Source organism: Macaca nemestrina, chromosome 4, assembly GCF_043159975.1.
Source record: "Macaca nemestrina isolate mMacNem1 chromosome 4, mMacNem.hap1, whole genome shotgun sequence".
Classification (NCBI taxonomy): Eukaryota; Metazoa; Chordata; class Mammalia; order Primates; family Cercopithecidae; genus Macaca; species Macaca nemestrina.
In genome coordinates, this window is record NC_092128.1 from 254,066 (window position 1) to 275,834 (window position 21,769).

General features: G+C 54.5%; 1 protein-coding gene across 6 annotated transcripts in view; it reads left to right on the forward strand.

The window, feature by feature from the left end:
* The window catches only part of LOC105474988 (vasoactive intestinal peptide receptor 2), a 109,410-nt gene that overhangs the window by 31,299 nt on the left and 56,342 nt on the right, over nt 1-21,769 (forward strand). For all 6 annotated transcript variants that reach the window (XM_071094161.1, XM_011729947.2, XM_071094162.1 and 3 more), the window contains 2 exons: nt 938-1,045; nt 6,112-6,209. In XM_071094161.1, the coding sequence (XP_070950262.1) occupies nt 938-1,045; nt 6,112-6,209 (206 nt within the window). The remainder of the gene's footprint in view (nt 1-937; nt 1,046-6,111; nt 6,210-21,769) is intronic.

Sequence of the window (21,769 nt, forward strand, 5' to 3'; positions counted from 1 at the left end):
TCAGAGACATTTCTGTATTCTTGAAAGTAAAACACTCCTGTGTTCACACCAAAGCCGTGTGTTCCCCATGGATGTGTTCCTACAGTTATTGCACAGGTCTGGGTGGCATACGCTGAAAGGAAAACTGACGTTTGCTTGTTTGTTTGTTTGTTTGTTAGTTTTTACCGAGGCCAGCACATTGCTTTTCTGATATTGAGGTTTAAGTATAAGATAAAATTTTAGAGGTCTCAAATATAGTGTAAATACCATGGACAAGTAGGAAAAAGTACTGGATTTAAACATGGATTCCATCACTGTTGTGTGACATTGAGAAGTCATTAAATGATTTGAACCTTACTGCTTTTCATCTGGAAGATAATTAATGCAATATTTTGATATCTTACCTTCACCAGGTGGCTATTAAGACCAAATAAGAGGTCTAAAAAGGTTTAAGCTATGCATTATGCAAATTATTTGATAACTCCATGCAGGTAACCTAAGATTTTGTTGCTAATAAGGCATCTTGACGGTGAAAAATCAACCAAATATTATCAAATACTTCAATTTGCAAATAATCATTGAAGTCAGATTCCACAGAAGCACAAGCACACTTTCCCCGGGCGTCGCCCTCCCCGACCGGCCCTTGCACTAACACCCAGTGGTGCCCACTTTGTCACACTGGGAAATGCTGATCACAAGAAGTAAGTAATGATTCTCTTAAAATTCAGAAGGTACATGGTATACACTGAATTACTCAAATGCTTTCTACCACCATATGGTTATTCCTCCAAAGCTCATTGAGATGAACCCACAAGCTAACTATAGTCTCAATAATTGTGTTGGTGCAAGCATGTTTCACAGAAAAGGAGTTTGCGAGGCAGTTATCTCATGAATGGCATTTCTATCTGTGACGCTTCTTTCATCTTGCACCCGCCTCACTCTGTTTCTCTCCTTCCAGCCTGCAGTGGCGTCTGGGACAACATCACATGCTGGCGGCCTGCCAACGTGGGAGAGACGGTCACGGTGCCCTGCCCAAAAGTCTTCAGCAATTTTTACAGCAAAGCAGGTACTGTCCGTGGGTTGAGTTCCTGAGCTCCTCCAGGGTGTTTGCATCTGAGCGTCCATGTTTTCCATCCAAGAAGCAGGAACATCACTTTCCTTCAGGCATCTCCTCCCACCCTGGGGGTCAGGGAACAGCTGTGGCATACTGGGGTGAGTGCCCGTCTTAGGGTGCAGAAGGGCATCACCTGCCTTCAGCCAAACCGCAGAGAGCAGGGCAACTGCAGGGAAAGAACCAGGTTAGACAGGAGCCACATGGGAACCAAAGCATGGGAAACATGCATGAGAGGGGAGGGGAGGCAAGGGGGGCATAAAGGAGGCTGTCCTCCTCCTGCGGAGTCGGCCTGTGGACCCCGGAGAGCACGCTCTGGAAGTTTCTGGGAAGTGACAAGTGTGGCACCCAGAGCCTCCATGCTCAGGGCAGAGGCCCCAGGACGCACCTAGTTTACCGAACCCATTCCCCCGACCTCCCTGCCGCCTCACTGGCTTGATGCTGCCTGGAATTCGCAGTTTCTCTGGGCTTCCAGGCTCCTCCTCGGCACCCAGGGCATGCTCCGTGTGCGGCAAATATCTCTTGGCCGAGTCCTGAGAGAAGGGTTTATTTGTTTTTGTGAGTGATTCAGATTTTCACAGTGTGAAGAAATCTGTTCAGAAAAATAGAAAACATAAGAAACATCTGGAAACAGAAAGCATAATACTTTGAAATACTATGGAGAATTTGCTTTTACCTTAGACAGAGGTTAAAGGGTAAGGACTTTGGGAAGTAATAATGCTGTAGTGTTTGAAAGCAGATTATTGGAAAAGAGATTGGGACAGAGGAGAAGGAGATTCCGAAAGGAAGATTTTGACTTTCTCACCCCGAGTTGCCAGCAGAGCAGCCTGAAGGTGGGGACCATACTTGCGTTAGCATCATTACCCACTCCTGAGTTAGAACCGAAGTCACTTTAGAGAACCTGGACTTTAAGAACTGTTCCCTCCAATCAGTAGCATTTCTACCGAGCAGCTTGGGCTGCATCCATTCTTCTGGAGAGCTGGAGAGAATTGGCATGGACTCTGGCTTTTCCTAGTCGATGGCATGGTTCTGAGGCTTCCAGAAAGCACCCAGCAGCCTGGTAGTTTGCACACTGGCAAACACCAAAACACAGTCCGGCGTCTGCCAGACAGAAGCCATCTGGGCACCAGGCGCCCAGGCCAGTGAGGCTCTGGCCCTGCCCGGAAGCATCCCGCGCCCCCTGGAAGTGTGAAAACTCCCAGTCGGTTTTGGGTGAAATGCTTATTCCACCTTTTTCCCAAGCGGGGAGCATGACACCACCTTGCTAGTGTGAGGAAACCTGTGGTGTTTCCCCAAGTCTGAGTAGTTGCAGCTAGATGGTCTGAAATGCAGGGGAAATATGCTGCTACTTTTTCAACCCATTGGAAAAACGTGAGCTATGCGATGACATGCACAGACTGTGGACGGATGGTCCCCATGGAGTGTCCGCATGGAATTCATCCCTGGGGCATTCAATGGGCATCCTTTGCAAATACTTAGAGAGATGTGGATGTGACTGGGGGCCAAGCAGGACTGGGGTGAAACCACCTGGCATCGTACCACAGGGGCTGAGGCTTCAGAGACTAAATTCGGCAGGGATAACTGGAGAGTCTTGAAATGAAATGAAAGTCAGGCGCACATCTGCGTGGTGCTCTGTGGTCTACAGAACGCTCTACACATGTGATGGCTGCTCCTCCCGTGACCTGTAAGGAAAGCTGGGTCACAGAACACACGTGGAATCATTTCCGCCCACAAACCCAGGTGTTCCAGAAATAAGTCACCATTCTAACGAAGCGTTGTTTTCTCTTTTGATTTCTCATCCTTCCAGCAGGTGGGAGGTTTGGGGGCTGTCTGTCCTACACTAGGCAGGTGGCCTCTGGGCATCATCACGCGTGCCCGGCTCATCGTCACAGTGACCAGCACACTGGCACCCTACATCTCTGTGCCAGGCGGGACCCTGGGCCGTGTCCAGAAGCAGTGGGCAGCTCCTTCTGCAGGTCCTAACCCTGCCCTGCAGCAGTGGGACCCGGGATGCAGGTGCTCTCCCCACCCGGGCTGGACTTTACCGCTGCTGCTTGGGGAAAGCTGTGAGGATCAGGTGCTTCGGGCATTTCCTGTCCCATCCCCTCCAGGAGGCAATGAGCCAGCTGTCTGCATAGAGGGGAAAAAGGAAGCAGGAGCCGGGATGAGAGGCATAAGGACTCATCACCGGGAGGACAGCCTTCTGTGGACAGCTCCTGTTCAAGCCCCATGCTCAGCGCCCAGGAGGCAGCTCCAACAGCCGTGTGCTGGCCTCTCTCCCTTGACTTACTTTCTGTGTTTCCAGTTGCTCCTGGTGCCCACCTGCCAATTCTGCATGGCACTGTTGTAGCCAGACCCAGGGCAGCAGCTCAGCCGCCCATCCAGCACAGGTGTAGGGCCAGGTGTGGTTCTGGGCCTTTAAAGGGGCATGAGCATATCCCCCAGTGGAGGATGATGTAGCCTCATGGGGCTTGGAATAGTCGCTGAGAGCACTGAAGCCCTAAGGGAGGCCTTCAAGTATTCGTCATCTTGCAAGTGGGCGAGAGCGTGCCCCCGTGCCCCACAGCCTTTCTTTGCATCTCCCTGGCCTCTCTGCATCTCCCTGGCCTCTCTCTGCATCTCCCTGGCCTCTCTGCCCCTGGATGGTCTCTCTCTGCACCTCCCTGGCCTCTCTCTGCGCCCCCCCCCCCGATCTCTGCAGGTTGCCACCTCAGGCATTTCCTCTCCTTCCACATTTGCCCCGTGTGTCTCAGGAGTGAGAAGTCAGAAAGGATAAAAAACCTGTGAGGGAATCTGCACTTCACAGAATGACTGACTGACTGAGTTTTTGGAGTTTTATTTAAGTATCTTCTTTGGATTGGTAAACACTGATCTGTAGGAAGGAAAAAAGGCCACACCTCGCAGAAGATGAGTGACAGCCTCAGCTCCCACCGAGGTCCTGGCTTCCAGACTCAGGATCGGGGCCTGTAGGTGCCCTGCTCAGGTGAGAGCCAGGCTGTCAGGTGTGGCGCTTGGCCCATCACTCCCCAGTGTGACTTTGGGCAAGTGACACTTCTTCCTCAGCCTTGGCCGTCTCATCTCTGAGATTAATTGGACAGCCGCCTCCTGTGGCTGTCAAGATTAACTGGGTTGATGCAGACACAGAGCCTGGCGTTCCTGAGGGCTCAGTGAGTCGGAGCAGCCACTACCACATGACTACTATTATGATAATAACTATTAAGAGTGCTGTTCCTGAGTCTGTGGTGGGCACATCATTTATCTTTGTAGACCTGTCTCCTTGTCTGCACAATGGGGCGGTGGGACCAGGTCTCTAGGAGTCTCGCCCCTTTTAGGGCTCTGTTTTGCCTGTACTGTGTATGGGGTCTCTGCAGCTAAGCGGCCCCCAGACCTTACTGGGGCTCCCTGTGTGAGGCGTGGGCCTTGTAGTCAGAGCCCCTGATTGGTGATGGTGTCGGGGTGCCAGTGGGCAGGGCCAGCCCTGTGGCCTCGCTGAGACCAGTCTCCTACCCCACTGCTCCCCAGTAGAGCCAGGGCCTGGCCCAGCCAGCCCTCCCTCTGCTTCTCACCACTGCATGACAAGAATAACGCATGCACCCCACTCAGAAACCGAGTCTTCGAAGCCTTGTTTTCCCTTCTGTAAAATGGGAACTGTAGTGCCCACCAAGTCTGTCTTGCAAGGTTGTCTTGAAATTAAAAAGTCATGGGAGTGAAAATATTTGCTAAATCCAAAGCCCCAGACCCTTCCAGTCCCCCGGGCAGGGAGACAGGGGCCCCACTCTGGCCATGCCAGGTGCAGGAGTGCATGGAGGGGTCTGGCTTCCTGGGCTCTGCTGTGGGGGTGATCCTGACGCCATGCAGCCATGCTCGGGGCAAGGCTGGCACGGCGTTCAGTGCCTGGTTTTATTCTTACAGCTCAGACACCTTTGAGAGCTCTATCACCTACTGTTCTGTGTGGCCATCTGCTAAGGACACACAAATACAAGGAACATTGAATTTCTGAGCTTACATACGATTTTAGTTCCTTAGGAGCAAACGATGAGATTGTAAGGGCACAATTGCCTTAATTTCCTACAATTAAACTGTAATTCCGCCATCCTTTCTTCCAACACCAGTGGCCAAATGGAGCCTGCCCTACTGGGTCACGGTTGGTGGTGAGGGCCTGGCTGGGAGGAGGGAAGGTGCTGTCAGGAACTGGGGCAGGCCAGGCACCCAGTCACTGTCAGTGGTGAGGGCCTGGCCGGGAGGAGGGAGGGTGCTGTCAGGAACTGGGGCAGGCCGAGCACCCAGTCACCATCAGTGGTGAGGGCCTGGCCAGGAGGAGGGAGGAACTGGATGTCAGGAACTGGATGGAGCCTGCCCTGCAGGTTCATGGTCGGTAGTGAGGGCCTGGCTGGGAGGAGGGAGGGTGCTGTCAGGAACTGGGGCAGGCCTAGCACCCAGTCATCGTCGGTGGTGAGGGCCTGGCTGGGAGGAGGGAGGGTGCTGTCAGGAACTGGGGCAGGCCGAGCACCCAGTCACCGTTGGTGGTGAGGGCGTGGCTGGGAGGAGGGAGGAACTGGATGTCAGGAACTGGATGGAGCCTGCCCTGCTGGGTCATGGTCGGTGGTGAGGGCCTGGCTGGGAGGAGGGGGGGTGCTGTCAGGAACAGAGCAGGCCAGGCACCGGCTCCAGGACGGCCAAGGCTTGGCTGTAAATATCACTTATGGTGGCAGAACCTAAGAGTCTGTTAAGAATTTTCGTTCTGCCCCAGAAGAACTACATTTACAGTTGTAGTAATTCTGACTTACGACACAGCGCGTTCACTCTCATCTCAGGCCCCACCAGCCCCGAGAGGTGACCTGCGGGCCAGGTCACGTGGACTGGGAGGCCAAGGAAGGTTTTTTGAGTGGAGCCCTGTCTCCTAGCTGAGCCCTGGGCATGGGAAGCATTTTCAGAGCGCACGGGCTCAGCACACACTAAGGTCCCTTCTAAGGCCAGTTTTCATGGACTTGCAGATAAAATATCTGAACTTCACTTTCCAGGAAACATAAGCAAAAACTGTACGAGTGACGGATGGTCGGAGACGTTCCCAGATTTCGTCGATGCCTGTGGCTACAGCGACCCGGAGGACGAGAGCAAGGTAGGCTCCCACGGGCTGCCACGTGGTGGGTTCCGCTTCCTGACCCTGCACCAGCAGCCCCCTCCTGCCCTGCAAGAATTATGTAGATTTTTCCCCTAAATAATCCTCTGAGTACCGACGCTACTTCCCGCTTTCCAAGTTAAGCGGAGTCCCTGTTTCCATTCTGCTGCTGCACTTGGGATTGTTTGATTGTTCCGTCATTTTGCAGGCAGGGAAAGGCAGGTTTTCCTGACCTGCTGTGTGCATGTCTGGGAGATGGTGAGGAAGATCTAAGAGTGGCCCCGCCTGCCCGAAAGTAACTTTTCAGATGGGTCCTGGAGAGCACACCCTTTCCGCATTTGGATTTCTTGCCCCATTTAAGATTTTGCCACATTCTGGGCATTGAGAAGCCAGTGCCATGGTTTCCTGAGCCCTGAGCCTGCAGCAGGAGATGTGACCACAATTAGGGTGTCTTTTCAAGCTAAGAGACCAGGCTTGTCCTCGGCCAGGAGGCGTCTGGGAGCAGGGGTCCCAGGGTGAGTTGGGGACCCCCCATCCGGGCTGCACAAACTTGCTGCAGTGACCTGGGGCTCTCGGGCGTTATGTCCACTGCAGGGCTGTGATGTTTCAGTAATGAGGATGTTTCTCCCAAGTGTGGGATGCGTGGCCTTAAGCTCTGCTCCATCTGTGCCAACTTCCCCAGCTCTGCCTCAGGCGGCTGTGGTTTATCAGCAGACAGACCTCCGTCCTTCCCCGCAGCCCTGGCAGCACCATGTGGGTGCCCGGTGCCCTACCAACCCGCAGCCAGAGGTGTGTGCAGAGGGTGCTCCCTGCACAGGCAAGGCAGGGGGCAGGGGATGCACTGGAGGCTGCTCTAAGGAGCCCTGGGAAGGGTCGCACTCCCCACATGCAAACTTTCTCCTGCAAGCCCACAGAATTCCCGGCGAAACCATCAGCTCGTGGGCCAATCGCCTCCTGCCCTGACCGTGCTCCACCTGCCCCTCCTGGAGGTGTGGCTTCTGCCCTCGGGGTCCCCAGGGGATGGTGGCAATGCTGCCTGGCTGCCTCTTGGGAGAATGAGCCCAACTTTCTCCCAGAGGCTTCCTCTGCTCACTTCTCTAAGATTCACAACTCTAAGCCAGTTCTCTCTCCACCAAATTATTAAACCCTAGGAAAGGAAGTATCTTATGCAGTGACCAATATCCCAACAACTGGAAGATAAAACTCCTGACCCTGGTATATTAGTTCATTTTCACTCTGCTGGTAAAGATGTACCTGAGACTGGGTAATTTATAAGAAACAGAGCTTTGATGGACTCACAGTTCCGTGTGGCTGAGGGGGCCTCACAATCATGGCAGCAGGCAGAAGGCAGAATGAGAGTCAAGCAAAAGGGGAAACCCCTTATCAAACCATCAGACCTCATGAGACCCATTCGCGTCCACAAGAACAGTCTGGGGGAGCCGCCCCCATCATTCAGTTCCCTCCCACTGAGTCCCTCCCACAACACGTCGGAATCATGGGAGCTACAATTCAAGATGAGATGTGGGTGGGGACACAGGCAAACCACATCGCGTGACCAGTGGATAAGGTGGTGGCGGCTGATGTTGGCGGGTGTTACCGTGAGCCCACTGTCTGTGTTACTTCAGTTAGGCTTGAAAACAACTCACTGCATGGATGGAGAAGCTGAGGCTTAGGGGAGTGGTGAGGTGTGCTCCCCACTGGTGAGCAGCCACAGCCAGGCCCCGGTCAGTCTGATTCCCAGGCAGTCTGCTTGTTGCCATCTGGTCAGGACAGCGCCTGGCCCCACCGCCCTCCCTGAGTGGGTTGAAGGCACCTGCAGGAGCCACCCGGCTGGGGACTGCATTGACCTGTGGGCCCGTCTAAGATGCGCTGTCGCCCATGGCTTCCAGTGGAGTTGAGAGAAGACTGAGTTGAGTGTTGGGGGCCCAGCTCCGGTGCACATGGCTGTGAGCCCTTGAGGAAGGCCCTCAGGAAGGTCCTGGGGCGCATGGCTACACCCAGCTCAGCCAGGGAGAGGGGGAACGTTGAGGCCTCTGTCGTCGCACACCGTGGCTGACAGCTGGCTCCGGTGTGTGAAATCACAGCAGTGACAACACCGTCTGCCCCAGGCTTCCATAGGAAAGGGAGCAGCCAGGGGTCTCGGGGGCTTCTGTAGCCTGGGGGGGATTTCAAGGTCCAGGTGGGATCCCCGGTGTGTTAGAGGCACCACCTCTGAGTCTTCGTCTTTGTCTGCACCTGGCCGGCAGCCGTGCCTGGGAGACATTAGGACAGAGGTGCTGGTGAAGAGCAGAGACCAAGACCCCCAGCAGCACCACCCAGAGCCCCACATGTGCAGGCTCCGTTAGGAGGCCTGGGCCTGATGCTCCTTTGTTCATTCTCTCCTTCCTTTATTCACTCCATGAATAAGCATTCCCTGGGAACCTCTGTTCCGAGCCCCTGGGTCATAGAGAGTGACGTGGATCTGGGAGGCAGTGACAGCCACCGCCTGCGTGGCAATGTCAGCTCGCAGAGTCATGCCCAAGCTTCTTATCTCCCGTCTCCCCCGGCCACACCCTGGGAGGCATCCCAGGGACACGTGGCAGGCTCTTCTGGGTCCATTGGTCCTTCATCAAGGCCTGTAATTAAACCCTGCCTGCGTGAGCACAGTTACTCTGTGATCCCCTGATGCTTTGCTGTTTAGTCTGAAGGACTATTTTTCTTCTTAATTAAACATTTCAGAGATTCTGCAAATATTATAAGTACATATTCACTGCTAAGGGATTAGAAAGTCAAAATATTTTAAAGTGAGAAAGCAAGGAAAAGGATGGCACAAAACCAAAATGAATAATTTTTCTTCCTGTTGCAGTTTCTGGTCTTTGAATACTTTGAATACTTGGTTGGTTTAGGGACTCGTTTCCAAGATGAGGCGACGGCACATAGCGCAGGGCGTTCTGGAGGCTGCAAGCGCCAGAACAGGCCCCAGGCAGGCGCGGGGCGGACACGCACGGCCCTGGGCCGGCCCTGCCCTCCGGCGAGCACAGGACTGCCTGGGAGCGGAACTGAACAGAGTTCCTCCTGCCCGGAGCTCATGCTTCGTCCCATCAGTGCCCACTTGCTTCCCAGATTCACATTTTTAGTTGTGTTTCCTGCTTGCACAGGGCCAAAGTCTGCCCTGGGTGTTGTGTGTGCAATCATTATTGTTCATTGTTTTCAAAATTAATTAAATTTGAGAAAAAAAATTAGCCTCCACAGAAGCCACAGACTTGTCTACATGTGTGAGGGAATCAGCAGAGATGTGGGTGTGGGAGCCCCTGGGAGGAGAAGGGCTCTGGGGACCAGAGGGCTCTGGGGCAGCCCTGGGCACTGCTGAACAGCTGCATCTCATCCGGACCCAGAGCCTGCTGGGCTGTATGGGCCTTGGCTGTGGTCTGGGCCTTTATTTGGGGTCTCACCTGCTACAGTCAGATCCTGAAGCAGGTTCGCCAGCCAGGGATCAGTCTCCATATCCGAGGTCTTCCCGTCTGTGTCCTCCTCCTGCCAAGACCAGCTTTCAGGCCTAAGGGAGTCTTAGGTCTTCACTGAGTAAAGGGTTTCATCCCATGGTGTATCAAGGAGCAACGGCCTCAGCCCTTGCCCTCCACTGCTGTTCCTCTCCCCTTTCCCACCCGCACTTCCCTGTAAGCCACAGTTCTCCCAGCAGACTGAGGGCTCGGGATCACCAAACGTGGGAGGCTCCCCCAAGCCGTGTGCTGGGGCCCAACCGCCCTACCCTGCCCTGCCCTTCATCCCATCACATCCCTTCTGTGCTGATGGGTTGGGGGCTGGGGTTCCCATTGTGTGGAAAACAGAAAACGGCTCAGGCAGAAGATGGGAGCGGCAGCGGCCAGCAGGGCTGGTGTGAGGCTGGGGATTCCACTCACCCCGGTGGGGCTCAGGCTTCCAAGAGGCCACTGAGGAGCTCCTGGGACGCATCGTGGTATGGGCTCTGACCCAGTGGGTCTGGGTGGGGCCTGAGACCCTGCCTTTCCAGCACATTCCCAGCTGATGCCAGTCAGAGTCAGAGCCTGGAATCCTTACACGAGAGGCCAGAAGCCTTGGCCTCATCATTCCAGGCCTGAGAATCCGCCCAGCTGTCACTCACCGATGGCTGAGTGATGTTGCACAAAGCCCTGTGCCCGCCCTGTCCCACTCCTGGGATCAGACCCAGAAATCTCGGTCTGTGCGTCCCAACGGGCTGGAATTGCTGCTCAGCTTCTGAAAGGTGCCTCTTCAAGCCTGTGTTTCTTGAAACAAGGCACTGAAAAGCACACTTTGTGTCAAAAGCCCAAAGGGAGTGGGAATTCTTGGTGATATGGATTTCATCTCAGGCACCGATGAAAGAGCACGGAGTGGGGGCCTCCCTCCTTGAGTCAGGGTCAGGCAGGGGTAACGCAGTCGAACCTCTAAGACCCTGAGCACTCACAGCCCCTGCCGTTGCTTCTGTGGTGGAGGCGGCCAGGGCGGAGCGCGGTGCTCCCGGGAACGGCCCCAGCAGCACACCATGGTGGGCACGCGAGGTGGCCGGCTCCCGTAAGTCTTCTCTGTCACATACTTGTTAACTCCATTCCTACATAAAGAGCACGTCTGCTAAATTTAGCCACGAGAACTGTTTGGCATTTCGGCCTTCCCGTGCTTCAAGTGCATGCATTTCTTCCATGTTACGCCACATCCCTAAAAATAAGCCTGTGCCCTCCTCCAGCACTCAGGCCCCCGTGGTGACTCGTCCCACTGATGGCACACCTCACTCCCCAGGGCTCCCATCCCTGGCGACAAAGATCACAGCAGCTGGCACTGCGGACGCCTTTGTGGGAGGCCCCATCTGGTCATCCCGCCAACCCTCCTGCAGCCCTGCAAGGACACACCAGCCTCCTACGGTGCCAGGAGGGGCCTGGCAGAGACCCCCAGAGCAGCCTGCCCCAAACCACCTCTGAGAGCAGCAGCGTTTCCGAAGGAAGCCTCCCCTCACGGTCCTCAGGCCCAGCAGGTGGCCAGCTGGTGCCAGCCACGAGGGCACTGGCTCATCGAGTGATGGGAAAGGGGACAGCAAGGCAGCCACAGACAGGGTGGACTCGACCACGGACACAGTACTGCAGAAGCATCCCAAGGTGGATCAGGACGGGAGGTGGACCTGTGGCTGTTGCAGGGGCCACGAGATTAACCTCAGGCCGGGGCAGAAATCTGGCCACAGGCAGAAATCATTCACCAGTCACCTGGCACAACCAGACAGGATTATGAGCACTTTTCTGCTGTTTAGTTTTAATCTGTGCATGTGATGCTTAATACTTTCCAAATAAATGGATGAGTCTTTTCAGGGCCAAAGGAGATACGGGACCAGGGAAGGAGGTTAAGAAGGAAATGCACGGATACGCTGGTGCCCAGGGACGGCGACTGGGTCTCCAAGTTCTTTAAGTTCTAAAGGAATCCGCTAGGGAAGATTCTCCTAATGGGAGGGAGATGAAGGCGAAGGAATTAGAGGCCCACGTGGTCAGGAAGGTGGAAGGACGGAGGAGCACACCGGGATGATGTGCAGTGCCGGACGGGGACCTGCAGGAAACACCAGCACCAGGGCCACCACGGTGCACCAGGCGCTTCTGGGCGTGGAGCTGGCCGATGCCGGAGGAGGGGAGGTACGTGCCTGGCACAGGACGGACCATCCAAGGCAGCAGGGTCTGCACACCAGGCTCTGCATGAAGGAGTGTGTGGCCCCGGGCAGGGGTTGAAACTCGCCCAGCCTCGATGGATAGGAGGGCTGTCTCTGGGCTTGGGCAGCCTTGGACAGGACCCCTGGCATTCTGCTCTGGGGAAGGGTCCAGCCTCCCTGCTGCTCCCCTTAAGGGGAGGTCTGTATGTGGCTGGCAGATGTTCAGCTTGGGCACCCAGCAGCTGGCTCCTGGGCCCCACAGGTGGGTGGGGTGGGGCCGCTGGTTCCGAGAAGGTGCGCGCCCTGCCGCTTGTTGCCCAGAGCCCCCAGGGAGCCTCCAGATTGTCCACCGCACACCACACTGGCCCCTCCAGGACACACAGCACTGACCCCTCCAGGACACACAGCACATGCTCCAGGACTCAGCAGAGCCTCCAGATTGTCCACCGCACACCACACTGGCCCCTCCAGGACACACCACACTGGCCCCTCCAGGACACACTGCACGGGCCCCTCCAGGACACACCGCACCGACCCCTCCAGGACTCAGCATTTATGGTCCTAAGAAACAACTGAATTGAAGAAAGTGTGGAAACCCACAATTCAGGGTTCTAGGGAGGTCTGTGAAAGACTTAAAAGAAAAACAAAGAGAGAAGGAAGAGTTTTGAAGGGATTCACCTACTGCCTGTCAGGCACCACCTGTCATGTCAACGTGATTTGGAACCTGTATGGGAGCAGGGGGCTTGTGGAGACCACTGTGGGCGGGATAGCGGCCGAGCAGGCAGAACAGCAGGGCCTTGAGTCTGGGGCTCCCGGTAACACTCTTGTTCTCTCTCTTGTTCTCTCCTCTCCCTTTTGCTCTATTTTCTGCTTTTTCAAAAATAAGAATATATTGATTTTATATTTACAAAAATCAAATTTTAAGTACTAAAAATATCACTTAAATTTATACGAGCTTTGCCTTTGAAGCCCAGACTTTGTCAGCACAATGAGGAAACTCAGTTGTCACTTTCTCTCTGCCATATCATTCTTAAAAGCTGTTTTGAAGTTAGTTGCAAGAACAGGGCCAGGTTCCCCGATTGTGAGCCCCGTCACCGGCTGTGAGCATTTGCCCGGCCCTTACACTGGGTGTGTGTAGCACACAGTCATTCGAGGGTGGGCTGCACACACACGCCTTTTCGCCCCTTAAATGTTAGGGAATCCCCTAAAAGCAGGGCTGGTCTCTTAAGTCACTTCAGTAGTGTCATCAAATTTAGGAAATGTCCATTTTCACTAACACTGTTGTCTGATTTGCTGCCTCGGCCGGGATAGCGCGCCGTGTGTGGTTGTGGTGGCTCCCCGGCCCCTCTCCGTCTTTGTGGCCGTGACACCCTCAGAGACCTCAGCCCTCTCATTCCACGAAGCGGCTTTGCCGGGGTCTGTCTGATGTCTCCTTGGGACTAGGTTCGGGAGATCTGCCAGGCACATGTTTTAAAGCAAAGTAGTATGAATATTTGGTAGCAAAGCAAAGGCCCTCACTTCCTAGGTCAGTTGCGTTTTTAAATCCTAAACTCTATGCATGAACTAGGTCCCAATGGGATAAAAAGCTACAAATGTCTCTGACTGTTTCTGTACTTCAGAAATGTCATGTTTGGATTTTAAAGGAAAATCAGTTCTCCGTCTAACTCGGACACACCACAAAGGAAACACGTGGCTTAAAATAAGGTGCGTGGCATGGCACGGAGTCGCACTGATTACGGGCTGTCTGCCTCACAGCCCTGTACACACAGGATCTTCCTCTTTAAAATCTCACCACCAGAGCCGGATGCCACCCTGCAAAGAAGCTGCGAAATCACACTGCAATTATCACCGCAGGCTCACTTGGGGTAACAGCAGTGCACACTCTTCCCTGGGAAACCAGCCCGTATGCAGAGGAAGAACAGGACGCCACCCAGGGATGTCTCCGCTGCTCCCCCAGGGAGAGCGGTGCCTGTGCACGTGGCCACGCCTGGGCCTCCCCAGCTCTGGCTCCTGAGTGCCAGCCCTGGCTGACGGGTCAGGGGCTCCAAGGGCTCCTGAGTCCTGAGCTTAGCTAGTGGCTGATGTCAGCAGCGGGTACAACTTTCCGTGGGCCTTGGGCACTCTCTGTCCTGTGTCTAAACGATGTCCCCGTCCCTCAGACAGCAAGATTGGAGGAGCGAGTTTCCACGTGCTCATCGGAGACCCCGTGGCCTCTTCCTCTGCTGAGTCTGGAAGTGAAGCCACAGGTTTCTCGTCCCAGATGGCAGAGGCGAGGCCCTGGATCCCCTGGGGTGGAGCATAGGGGAGGAGCCTCCTCTGTGGAGAATGAGACCAGGGCTGCAGTGAGAGACCATCCTCTCCTCTGCATCTCTCCTCTTGGGGCCTCTTAAATGATTTGGAAATTATTTCCCTAAAAATTGAGCCTTTTCTTGAGAGGTCAAAGCAGACTTTCCCATCACAGATGTGAGCCTGCTCCCCATCCTACCCTTCAGCTTCCTGCTCCCTTTCCGTCACTCAGACCTGACCACCAGCCCTGAAAGGGGGGTCACGAGGGGCGCCCATCAGTACTGGGCACGGGGTGGCCGCTGTCCAGGAGACCCAGGGACACTGCGGGGCCTCCCCTCTCCAGACCCAGGGACGCTGCAGGGTCTCCCCTCTCTGACCCAGGGACGCTGCGGGGTCTCCCCTCTCTGACCCAGGGATGCTGCGGGCCGTCTCCCGTGTCCAGACCCAGGGGCACTGTGGGGTCTCTCATGTCTGGACCCAGGGACGCTGTGGGGTCTCCCCTCTCCAGACCCAGGGACACTGCGGGGTCTCCCCTGTCCAGACCCAGGGACGCTGCAGGGTCTCCCACCTCCAGACCCAGTGACGCTGCAGGGTCTCCCACCTCCAGACCCAGGGACGCTGCAGGGTCTCCCACCTCCAGACCCAGGGACGCTGCAGGGTCTCCCACCTCCAGACCCAGGGACGCTGCAGGGTCTCCCACCTCCAGACCCAGGGACGCTGTGGGGTCTCCCCTCTCCAGACCCAGGGACGCTGCAGGCCGTCTCCCATGTCTGGACCCAGGGATGCTGTGGGGTCTCCCACCTCCAGACCCAGGGACACTCTGGGCACCTGCTTGTAGTGGGTGGAACAGCTCCTCATTCCCATCTTGGATCCTGAGCCCGGCACTGCTCTGCAATGACAGACTCCAGGGGAGTTTTCAGCCCAGGGAAGTGGTTGTTTTTGTAAGAAATAAGACATTTTTTTAAAAATCTCCCGAGCGAGGTGGAGAGGCTCCTCTCTTCCGGCCGTGAGAGTGAGCCCCAGCCACACCCGCCAGCACCCTCGAAAGTGAGTGTGGAGCCGCGGTGCCTGCCCTGACTTCTACTAAAGGGCGCTTCTTAAAACACGGTCTGAGTTTCCCATTCCCTCAAGGATGACCTCTGAGAAGACGGACGAGACCAGCCGCCTGTGTTGACGTTTTCAGTCTCAACCTAAGGAAAAGCAAATGAGCACACAAAGCTCTCAAAGTCTACAGTGTTTTTTGAAATATAATGACGTTTACCTCTCACCTTCCTCCAGTAACTGCCAGTGTCTTGAAGAAATGTTTTCTGCCCCCACCAGCCCCCACAGGACCACATCTCTCAGCATCTCTGCTGCTTGAATGGGTCTGGCTTATTCCACCTGCCTTGACTCCCCGGGTCACCCACTCTTCCCGGAGAGGCTGCACACTCACACGCATGTGCGGGCAACAGTCACCGCCTGTGCTCCCAACGCCTTTTCTTGAGAGCAGAAGGGAGGCAGCTCTTGCTGGCAGCCCGTGCCACTGCCCCGCACCAGGCCCATGAGACGCCCAGGGCCCAGGACTCCGAGACGCCGAGCCACACCTTCCAAGCAGAAAGCCAGGTTGCAAACCACCTCCCTCTGGTAGACCACAAATCTCAGTGAAAACAGCAGAACCCGGGAGGCGGAGCTTGCAGTGAGCTGAGATCGCACCACTGCACTCCAGCCTGGGCGACAGAGTGAGACTCCGTCTCAAAAAAAAGAAAAGAAAAGAAAACAGGCTCCTCCCAAAAAAATCCCAAAATTGCTCATGGAAGGAGGTTATTTTGGTGATTTGGTTCAAGTTATTTTGATGCTGGAGGCTATGCAATTTGGAATGAGTCAAGACTCTTCAGTTTAAAACGGGAAAGGAAATGAATATTTGAAGATAAATAGCTCAAAGGATAGTGGCAGACCAGAACCCAGAAACCCTCCTCACCCTGTCATCTTGAGGAGAAAATCCCAGAGGAGAGGGTAAATGGGGTACTCAGGTCACTGTCTCCTCCTTCTGACCTCAGATTAGAACATGGTGCTGGGCCTGTCTGGAGGGGACAGGGTAAGACCCGCTCCCGTCGCACCCGGCGCTCTTGGCTTCATGAGTGTCAGATTCGCCGAGTTCACTCTGGGCCCCAGCCATCCATTGCCGTGTCCTTTTGCTTAAAGCGGGCTCAACCTGCAGAGTCCACGTGGAAGGCAGGCTGTGCAGGTGGGAAACCCTCACATCAGCATCTGACTCTGTCTTCACAGGAAAGCCCCAGGAGGTTCTCACCTCTGTTTTCTGAGGGACTAACCGCTACCCAGGAGTTCAGTGGCATAATCTCAGCTCACTGCAACCTCCGCCTCCCAGGTTCAAGCGATTTTTGTGCCTCAGCCTCCCAAGTAGCTGGGACCACAGATGTGCGCCACCAGCCTGGCCAATTTTTGTATTTTTAGTACAGACTCCTGGCCCATATGATCCGCATGCCTCAGCCTCCCAAAGTATTGGGATTACAGGCATGAGCCCCGCCCCCAGCCCAGGTGGCTTTTCTAACTGCTTAGGCCCGTGGAAGGAGGACAGCTGACTGAGAAGCAGCCTCCAGGGCCAGGCAGGCTCCCGGCCGCAGCTCTGAGTGTTCCAGCCTCCTCCTGTGGCACTGACCAGTGCTTGCATCCCAGGAACCATGGGAGGAGGCCAGGCAGGTCTCATGGCCCCTCATCCCCCCACTGCTGATGCTGATGGGGGAACGGGAGTGTGTGAGGAGTGATGTGCAGGGCGGGGCTTACCCTGGGCCCCCTGCGAGGTAGGCGTGTGCAAAGGAAGCAAGGAGGGCTGCAGTTGTGGGATTACACAACCTTTCACATCCCTTCTGTTATAAAAATTCTTGTCATCCTCATATCACGCCAAATAGCATAAATTATTGAGTGTTCACAGAGCACCTGGCACCATGCTGAACTCTTCATGGACCAGCTCATTCAACCCCCAGCCATCCCATGGGATAAGTGCTGCATGACCACACTTTACCATAAGGGGACACGGCTCAGAAGGGGCAGCCACAGACTCATCCGCGGGCAGGGGATTCGCAGGAGCAGTCGAGACATCGGCCCTTATCTTCCACTTTGTGTGCAAACCCCTCTATTCACCTCACTTGTGTTGCTCCAGTCCCGTAAACCACAATTTGATGCTTCTACGGAGCTCCTGGGGCGAAGTAGGTTCCCAAGGAATCCAAGCTTTACCAGTTTGGCAAAATGGTCACAGGAAGTGGCCTCTGTGCGTGGTCCCAGCGTGTCTGTGCTGGGGTCACTGGGGATAGCGATGGTCGCGGGAGGTTGGCCCCTGTGCGTGGTCCCAGTGTGTCTGTGCTGGGAGTCTCCTTTGATGCCTGCCTTGTTTTTGATTTGCTGTCCCCTTTCGTCCACAGTAATTTTTTAAGTCCTAATTTGCTCTTCCTTTCCCTCCATGAGTAACTTCTCCCTTCCCCACAGCCATACTTGCTAATCACAGCACCTTCTAGATGTGCAATGCCTTGCTCTCACAGAAATGCAGCCTCGTACTGTCATCCTGTATGCAGTGTACAGCCAGTGAGGTATAATTGTTAGGGTCCCATGTACTTTTTGAGACAGTGGGACAGGTTTTTGTTGTTGTTGTTGTTTTATAGGTGGAGAAACCTGAGTTATAAAGCACATAAAGACTTGTCTCAGGTTTCCTTGCTGACAAAAATCACTAATATGTATTGAACATCTAGAATGTGCCAATAACATTAGTTTTAATAATAGTTGTTATTAAGGGCTTACTGTGTTCTAAGCACTTTACATGAAATTCTAAATTCAATGCACAACACTGCCAGATAGGAACTATTCCCCTTCCACAGATGAGGAACTGAGGCCTGGAGGCACCAGGATTGTTCTCCCAGCAGTGTTTCCAGGTTGTGACCGGAGTTGCTGAATGGACTTCAGAGCTCACTGCTTTCACTCTGTGGTACAGGCCGTGCTGCTACCACTGTGTGATTCCCTCTCCAGCTCAGACAGTGGCTTCTCCAAGAAATCCTACGCAGGTCAGGACTTAGTCCAACTTGGGAGACACTGTCCTGTCCACTCAACAATACCAAGGATCCTGATAGTCAGATACAGCTTCCCCAACAAACCGTGATGTGAACACAAACAAAAATCACTGTGATGTGAATAATGTGGTGGGACTGTCCTGACTCCTTGCAGGTGTACAGGTGTGCTACAGCAGGTGTGTGGTATACGGGTGTGCTGTAGTGGGTGTGCAGGTGTTCAGGTGTACTTCTGCAGGTGTACAGGTGTGCTGCAGCATGTGTGCGGATGTACCGGTGTGCTGCAGCAGGTATGCGGGTGTTCAGGTATACTGCCACAGGTGTATGGCTGTGCTGCAGCATGTGTTTGGATGAACAGGTGTGCCGCAGCAGGTGTGCAGGTGTTCAGGTGTACTGCTGCAAGTGTATGGCTGTGCTGCAGCCTGTGTGCAGATGTACCGGTGTGCTGCTGCAGATGCCGGTTCCTCTGTAGATTCTGTCAGGATTGGGCAACAGTCAAGGCTGATGGATGCTGTGCTCTAGTAGGTAGAGGAAGAACCATTCTTGAGGTCAGAAGACCTCAAGCTCATTGCCGGCTTCCCCTGTAAAAGACCCTCAGGCTCAGTGCCTTCAGGGGTTGGGCAAGGACCGAGTGGGGCCCCCAGCCAGCCACAGTCACTGCCCAGGACTTGCTGCAGCCTGGATTATGGGGGCAGCAGGGAGAGGATAGGGAGCACCCCCGCCTGGGTATTGTTTGTTGGGGAAACCGTATCTCACTGTCAGGATCCTGGGTATTGTTTATTGGGGAAGCCGTATCTCACTATTGGGATCCTGGCAGAGTGTGGTTTTCTTCACATGAGGTTGTGTGAGTCTTCTCTCGACCATTTGGGGTGAGAGCTGATGTTTTATTCACAGAACCTGAAGACAAACTGCTGGCGTCACAACCAGCCTCCAAGATGCACTTTTGCTGCTTCAGAGAATTGTGTCACTTCTGTGTTTATTACATGGGTGTCAGCTACTCACTGAGGAGTGGTGGCTTTGTGCCAGCCCACAGGGTGCAAAGCAAGCACCGTGAGCCGAGGGTCCTGGCCCAGGCACTTGGAGGTGGGCAGAGCTGAGACCCAGCAGGACTAGCTCCTGGGCACGACGCCTGACCATGGAGAATCAGCGCAGCTGCAACAGCCAGGTGGCCCATGTAAAGAGGAAGAGCATCCCTGGAAAGAAACTTCACACTGACATTCCCCAGGTTGACAGCTTCTCTCTCGCCTTCCTGAAGACTCAGCAGAACCATGCAGGCCCCAGCCTTAGCCCTTCCTGGGGGCAGAACCCATGTGGCAGTCTCAGCCACGCAGCCATGGCGCAGGATCCGGGCTGTCACAGCTTTTGCTTCTGGAAGGCCTCTTCAACGCACCTCGGATTCTGGATTCTGGGATATCACAGTCCCCAGCATAGGTCAGAACAGGGCACCTCCCCACAACCCAGCTCAGCACGGTCTGATTTTCACAGGCCTCCATGGGCAAAACAAGTCAAGATCATGTCTGTGCTTTACCTTGCTGTTGGAAAAGCAGTTCTCAGCCCTCCTCCCCGGTGCACACCAGAACACACATTCTTAAGATGGAACCACCCTAGGCGTCCCTGAGTTCTCCACTGGACTTAGCAGCTCCTGCTTTTTCAAGTTAATTGACTTTTTAGAGCAGTTTTATGGTGACGTAAACGTTAAGCAGAAAGTACAGGGGTTCTCGTGCAGTCCGCACTGCCCAGTGCCTCTTATTAACATGTTTGTTAATGTTGTACATTTGTTACAACTGACGGCTTTGGTATAATATTGACCCCTTACTGTTAACTGGAGTCCCTGGTTTACTTAGGGTTCACTCCTGGTTCTTTGCATTCTGTGGATTTGGACAAAGGCCTAATGACAAGGACCCGCCACCACAGCATCGCACGGGTCATCCTCGCTGCCCTGAAACTCCCCCTGCTCCGCCTCTTCGTCCCTCCTTCCCCAGCCCCTGGCAACCACCGACCTTTGCCCTGGCTCCATGGTTCTGCCTTTCCACAATGTCATGGGCTGGAATCCCGCAGCATGTGGCCTTTTCAGAAGGAATCACCGGTTACTCCTAAAGAAAAAAAAACCTGAAACAAAAGAGTAACTGGATTCTCGCAGTGGGAGGCTTCCTCCAGTGAGACGGTGTCATGGGATTCGATCCTGTTGTCAGTTTCAGCGTGACAGCCGTGTTCTTAAACTCACCATGTGGCCAGGCATGGTGGCTCACGCCTGTAATCCCAGCACTTTGGGAAGTCAAGGCAGGCAGATCACGAGGTCAGGAGTTCAAGACCAGCCTGGTCTCTACTAAAAATACAAAAGTTAGCTGGGCACGGTGGCACGTGCCTGTAGTTCCAGCTACTCAGGAGGCTGAGGCAGAAGAATCGCTTGAACCTGGGAGGCAGAGGTTGAAGTGAACCAAGATCTCACCACTGCACTCCAGCTATCTCATTCGTGTAATGGGAACGGAGCAGTGAGACTCAATCTGGTGCCTTCACAGGGTTGTTGCCAGAACTGCATGAATTCATTTTGTAAACTGCAAAACACTGTACCGTTATGATAATGGTCGTGACAGTCTCCTAAGCAGAGAGAATTGTAGAATCTGGTGCTTCACACCAGGATATTTGCCAAAGGATATATCCTCAAAGTAAACGTCCTCAAAGGATATTTTGCCAGTAACTTGAAAGAAGAAAAATTCGACTTGCGAATGCTTTCACGCAGTGCAGTGTTCTCATCCTGAATCTTGAGATGGCACCTCAGTTTTGGGAAGAAGCTTCCATGGGCCATGATGCCCTTGGAAAATATTGCAGTGGCATCTTGGAGAATATTTCCCACAAAAATAGGCTGTGGTTTATGATGGTGTCTAAAACATTTAAGAAGCAAAAGGAAGCTCCAGCCTTTGACTTTCAAGGCAAGAAGAGGCACGTCCTACCTCTGAGACTGGCAACTGGCGGTCTCCAGTGAGGGGTGGAGTCCATGCCCCTAAATCCTCCCTGCGTCCCACTCCATGCCAGCACAAGGCAGAGACCCCCCAACAAGCACACGTGCTCCAGGGACCCATGCGAGGTGCAAACCCCACACATTCTGCAGCGTGAGGCTGCGCCGCCAGGGGCCCTGCAGACACTCACCAGGCGCTGACCTTGCTTGCCATTGCACAGGCAGAGTGCCCTGAATTCCGTGCCCAGCTCCCTCTCTGCAGGAGCCTGAAGCCTGGCAGAAGGAACAGGGGACACATTTTGCCACTCTGGGAGGGAGAGGCCAAGGGTGGGTGCTGTCACTTGGCATGAAATCCTGCCCCAGTGGCCTCCACGTCCTGTCTCGTGCCCCATGCTTTTCCTGCCCCACCTGGCAGCACTGCCCTCCAGGGTGCCCAGCTGCCTGCCCCATCACTTGTTATTTCTCTTCACTCACTAAGAGCTCCCAGAGTTCCTGCCCCAAGCACTCTCCTTCTCCCACCCACGCCTCGTGTGGTCCTGCCAAGAGTCTCCTGCCTGCCTGCAGAACTCAGAGGCACGGCCCTTGCCCCTCTGGCCTGGTGCGCATT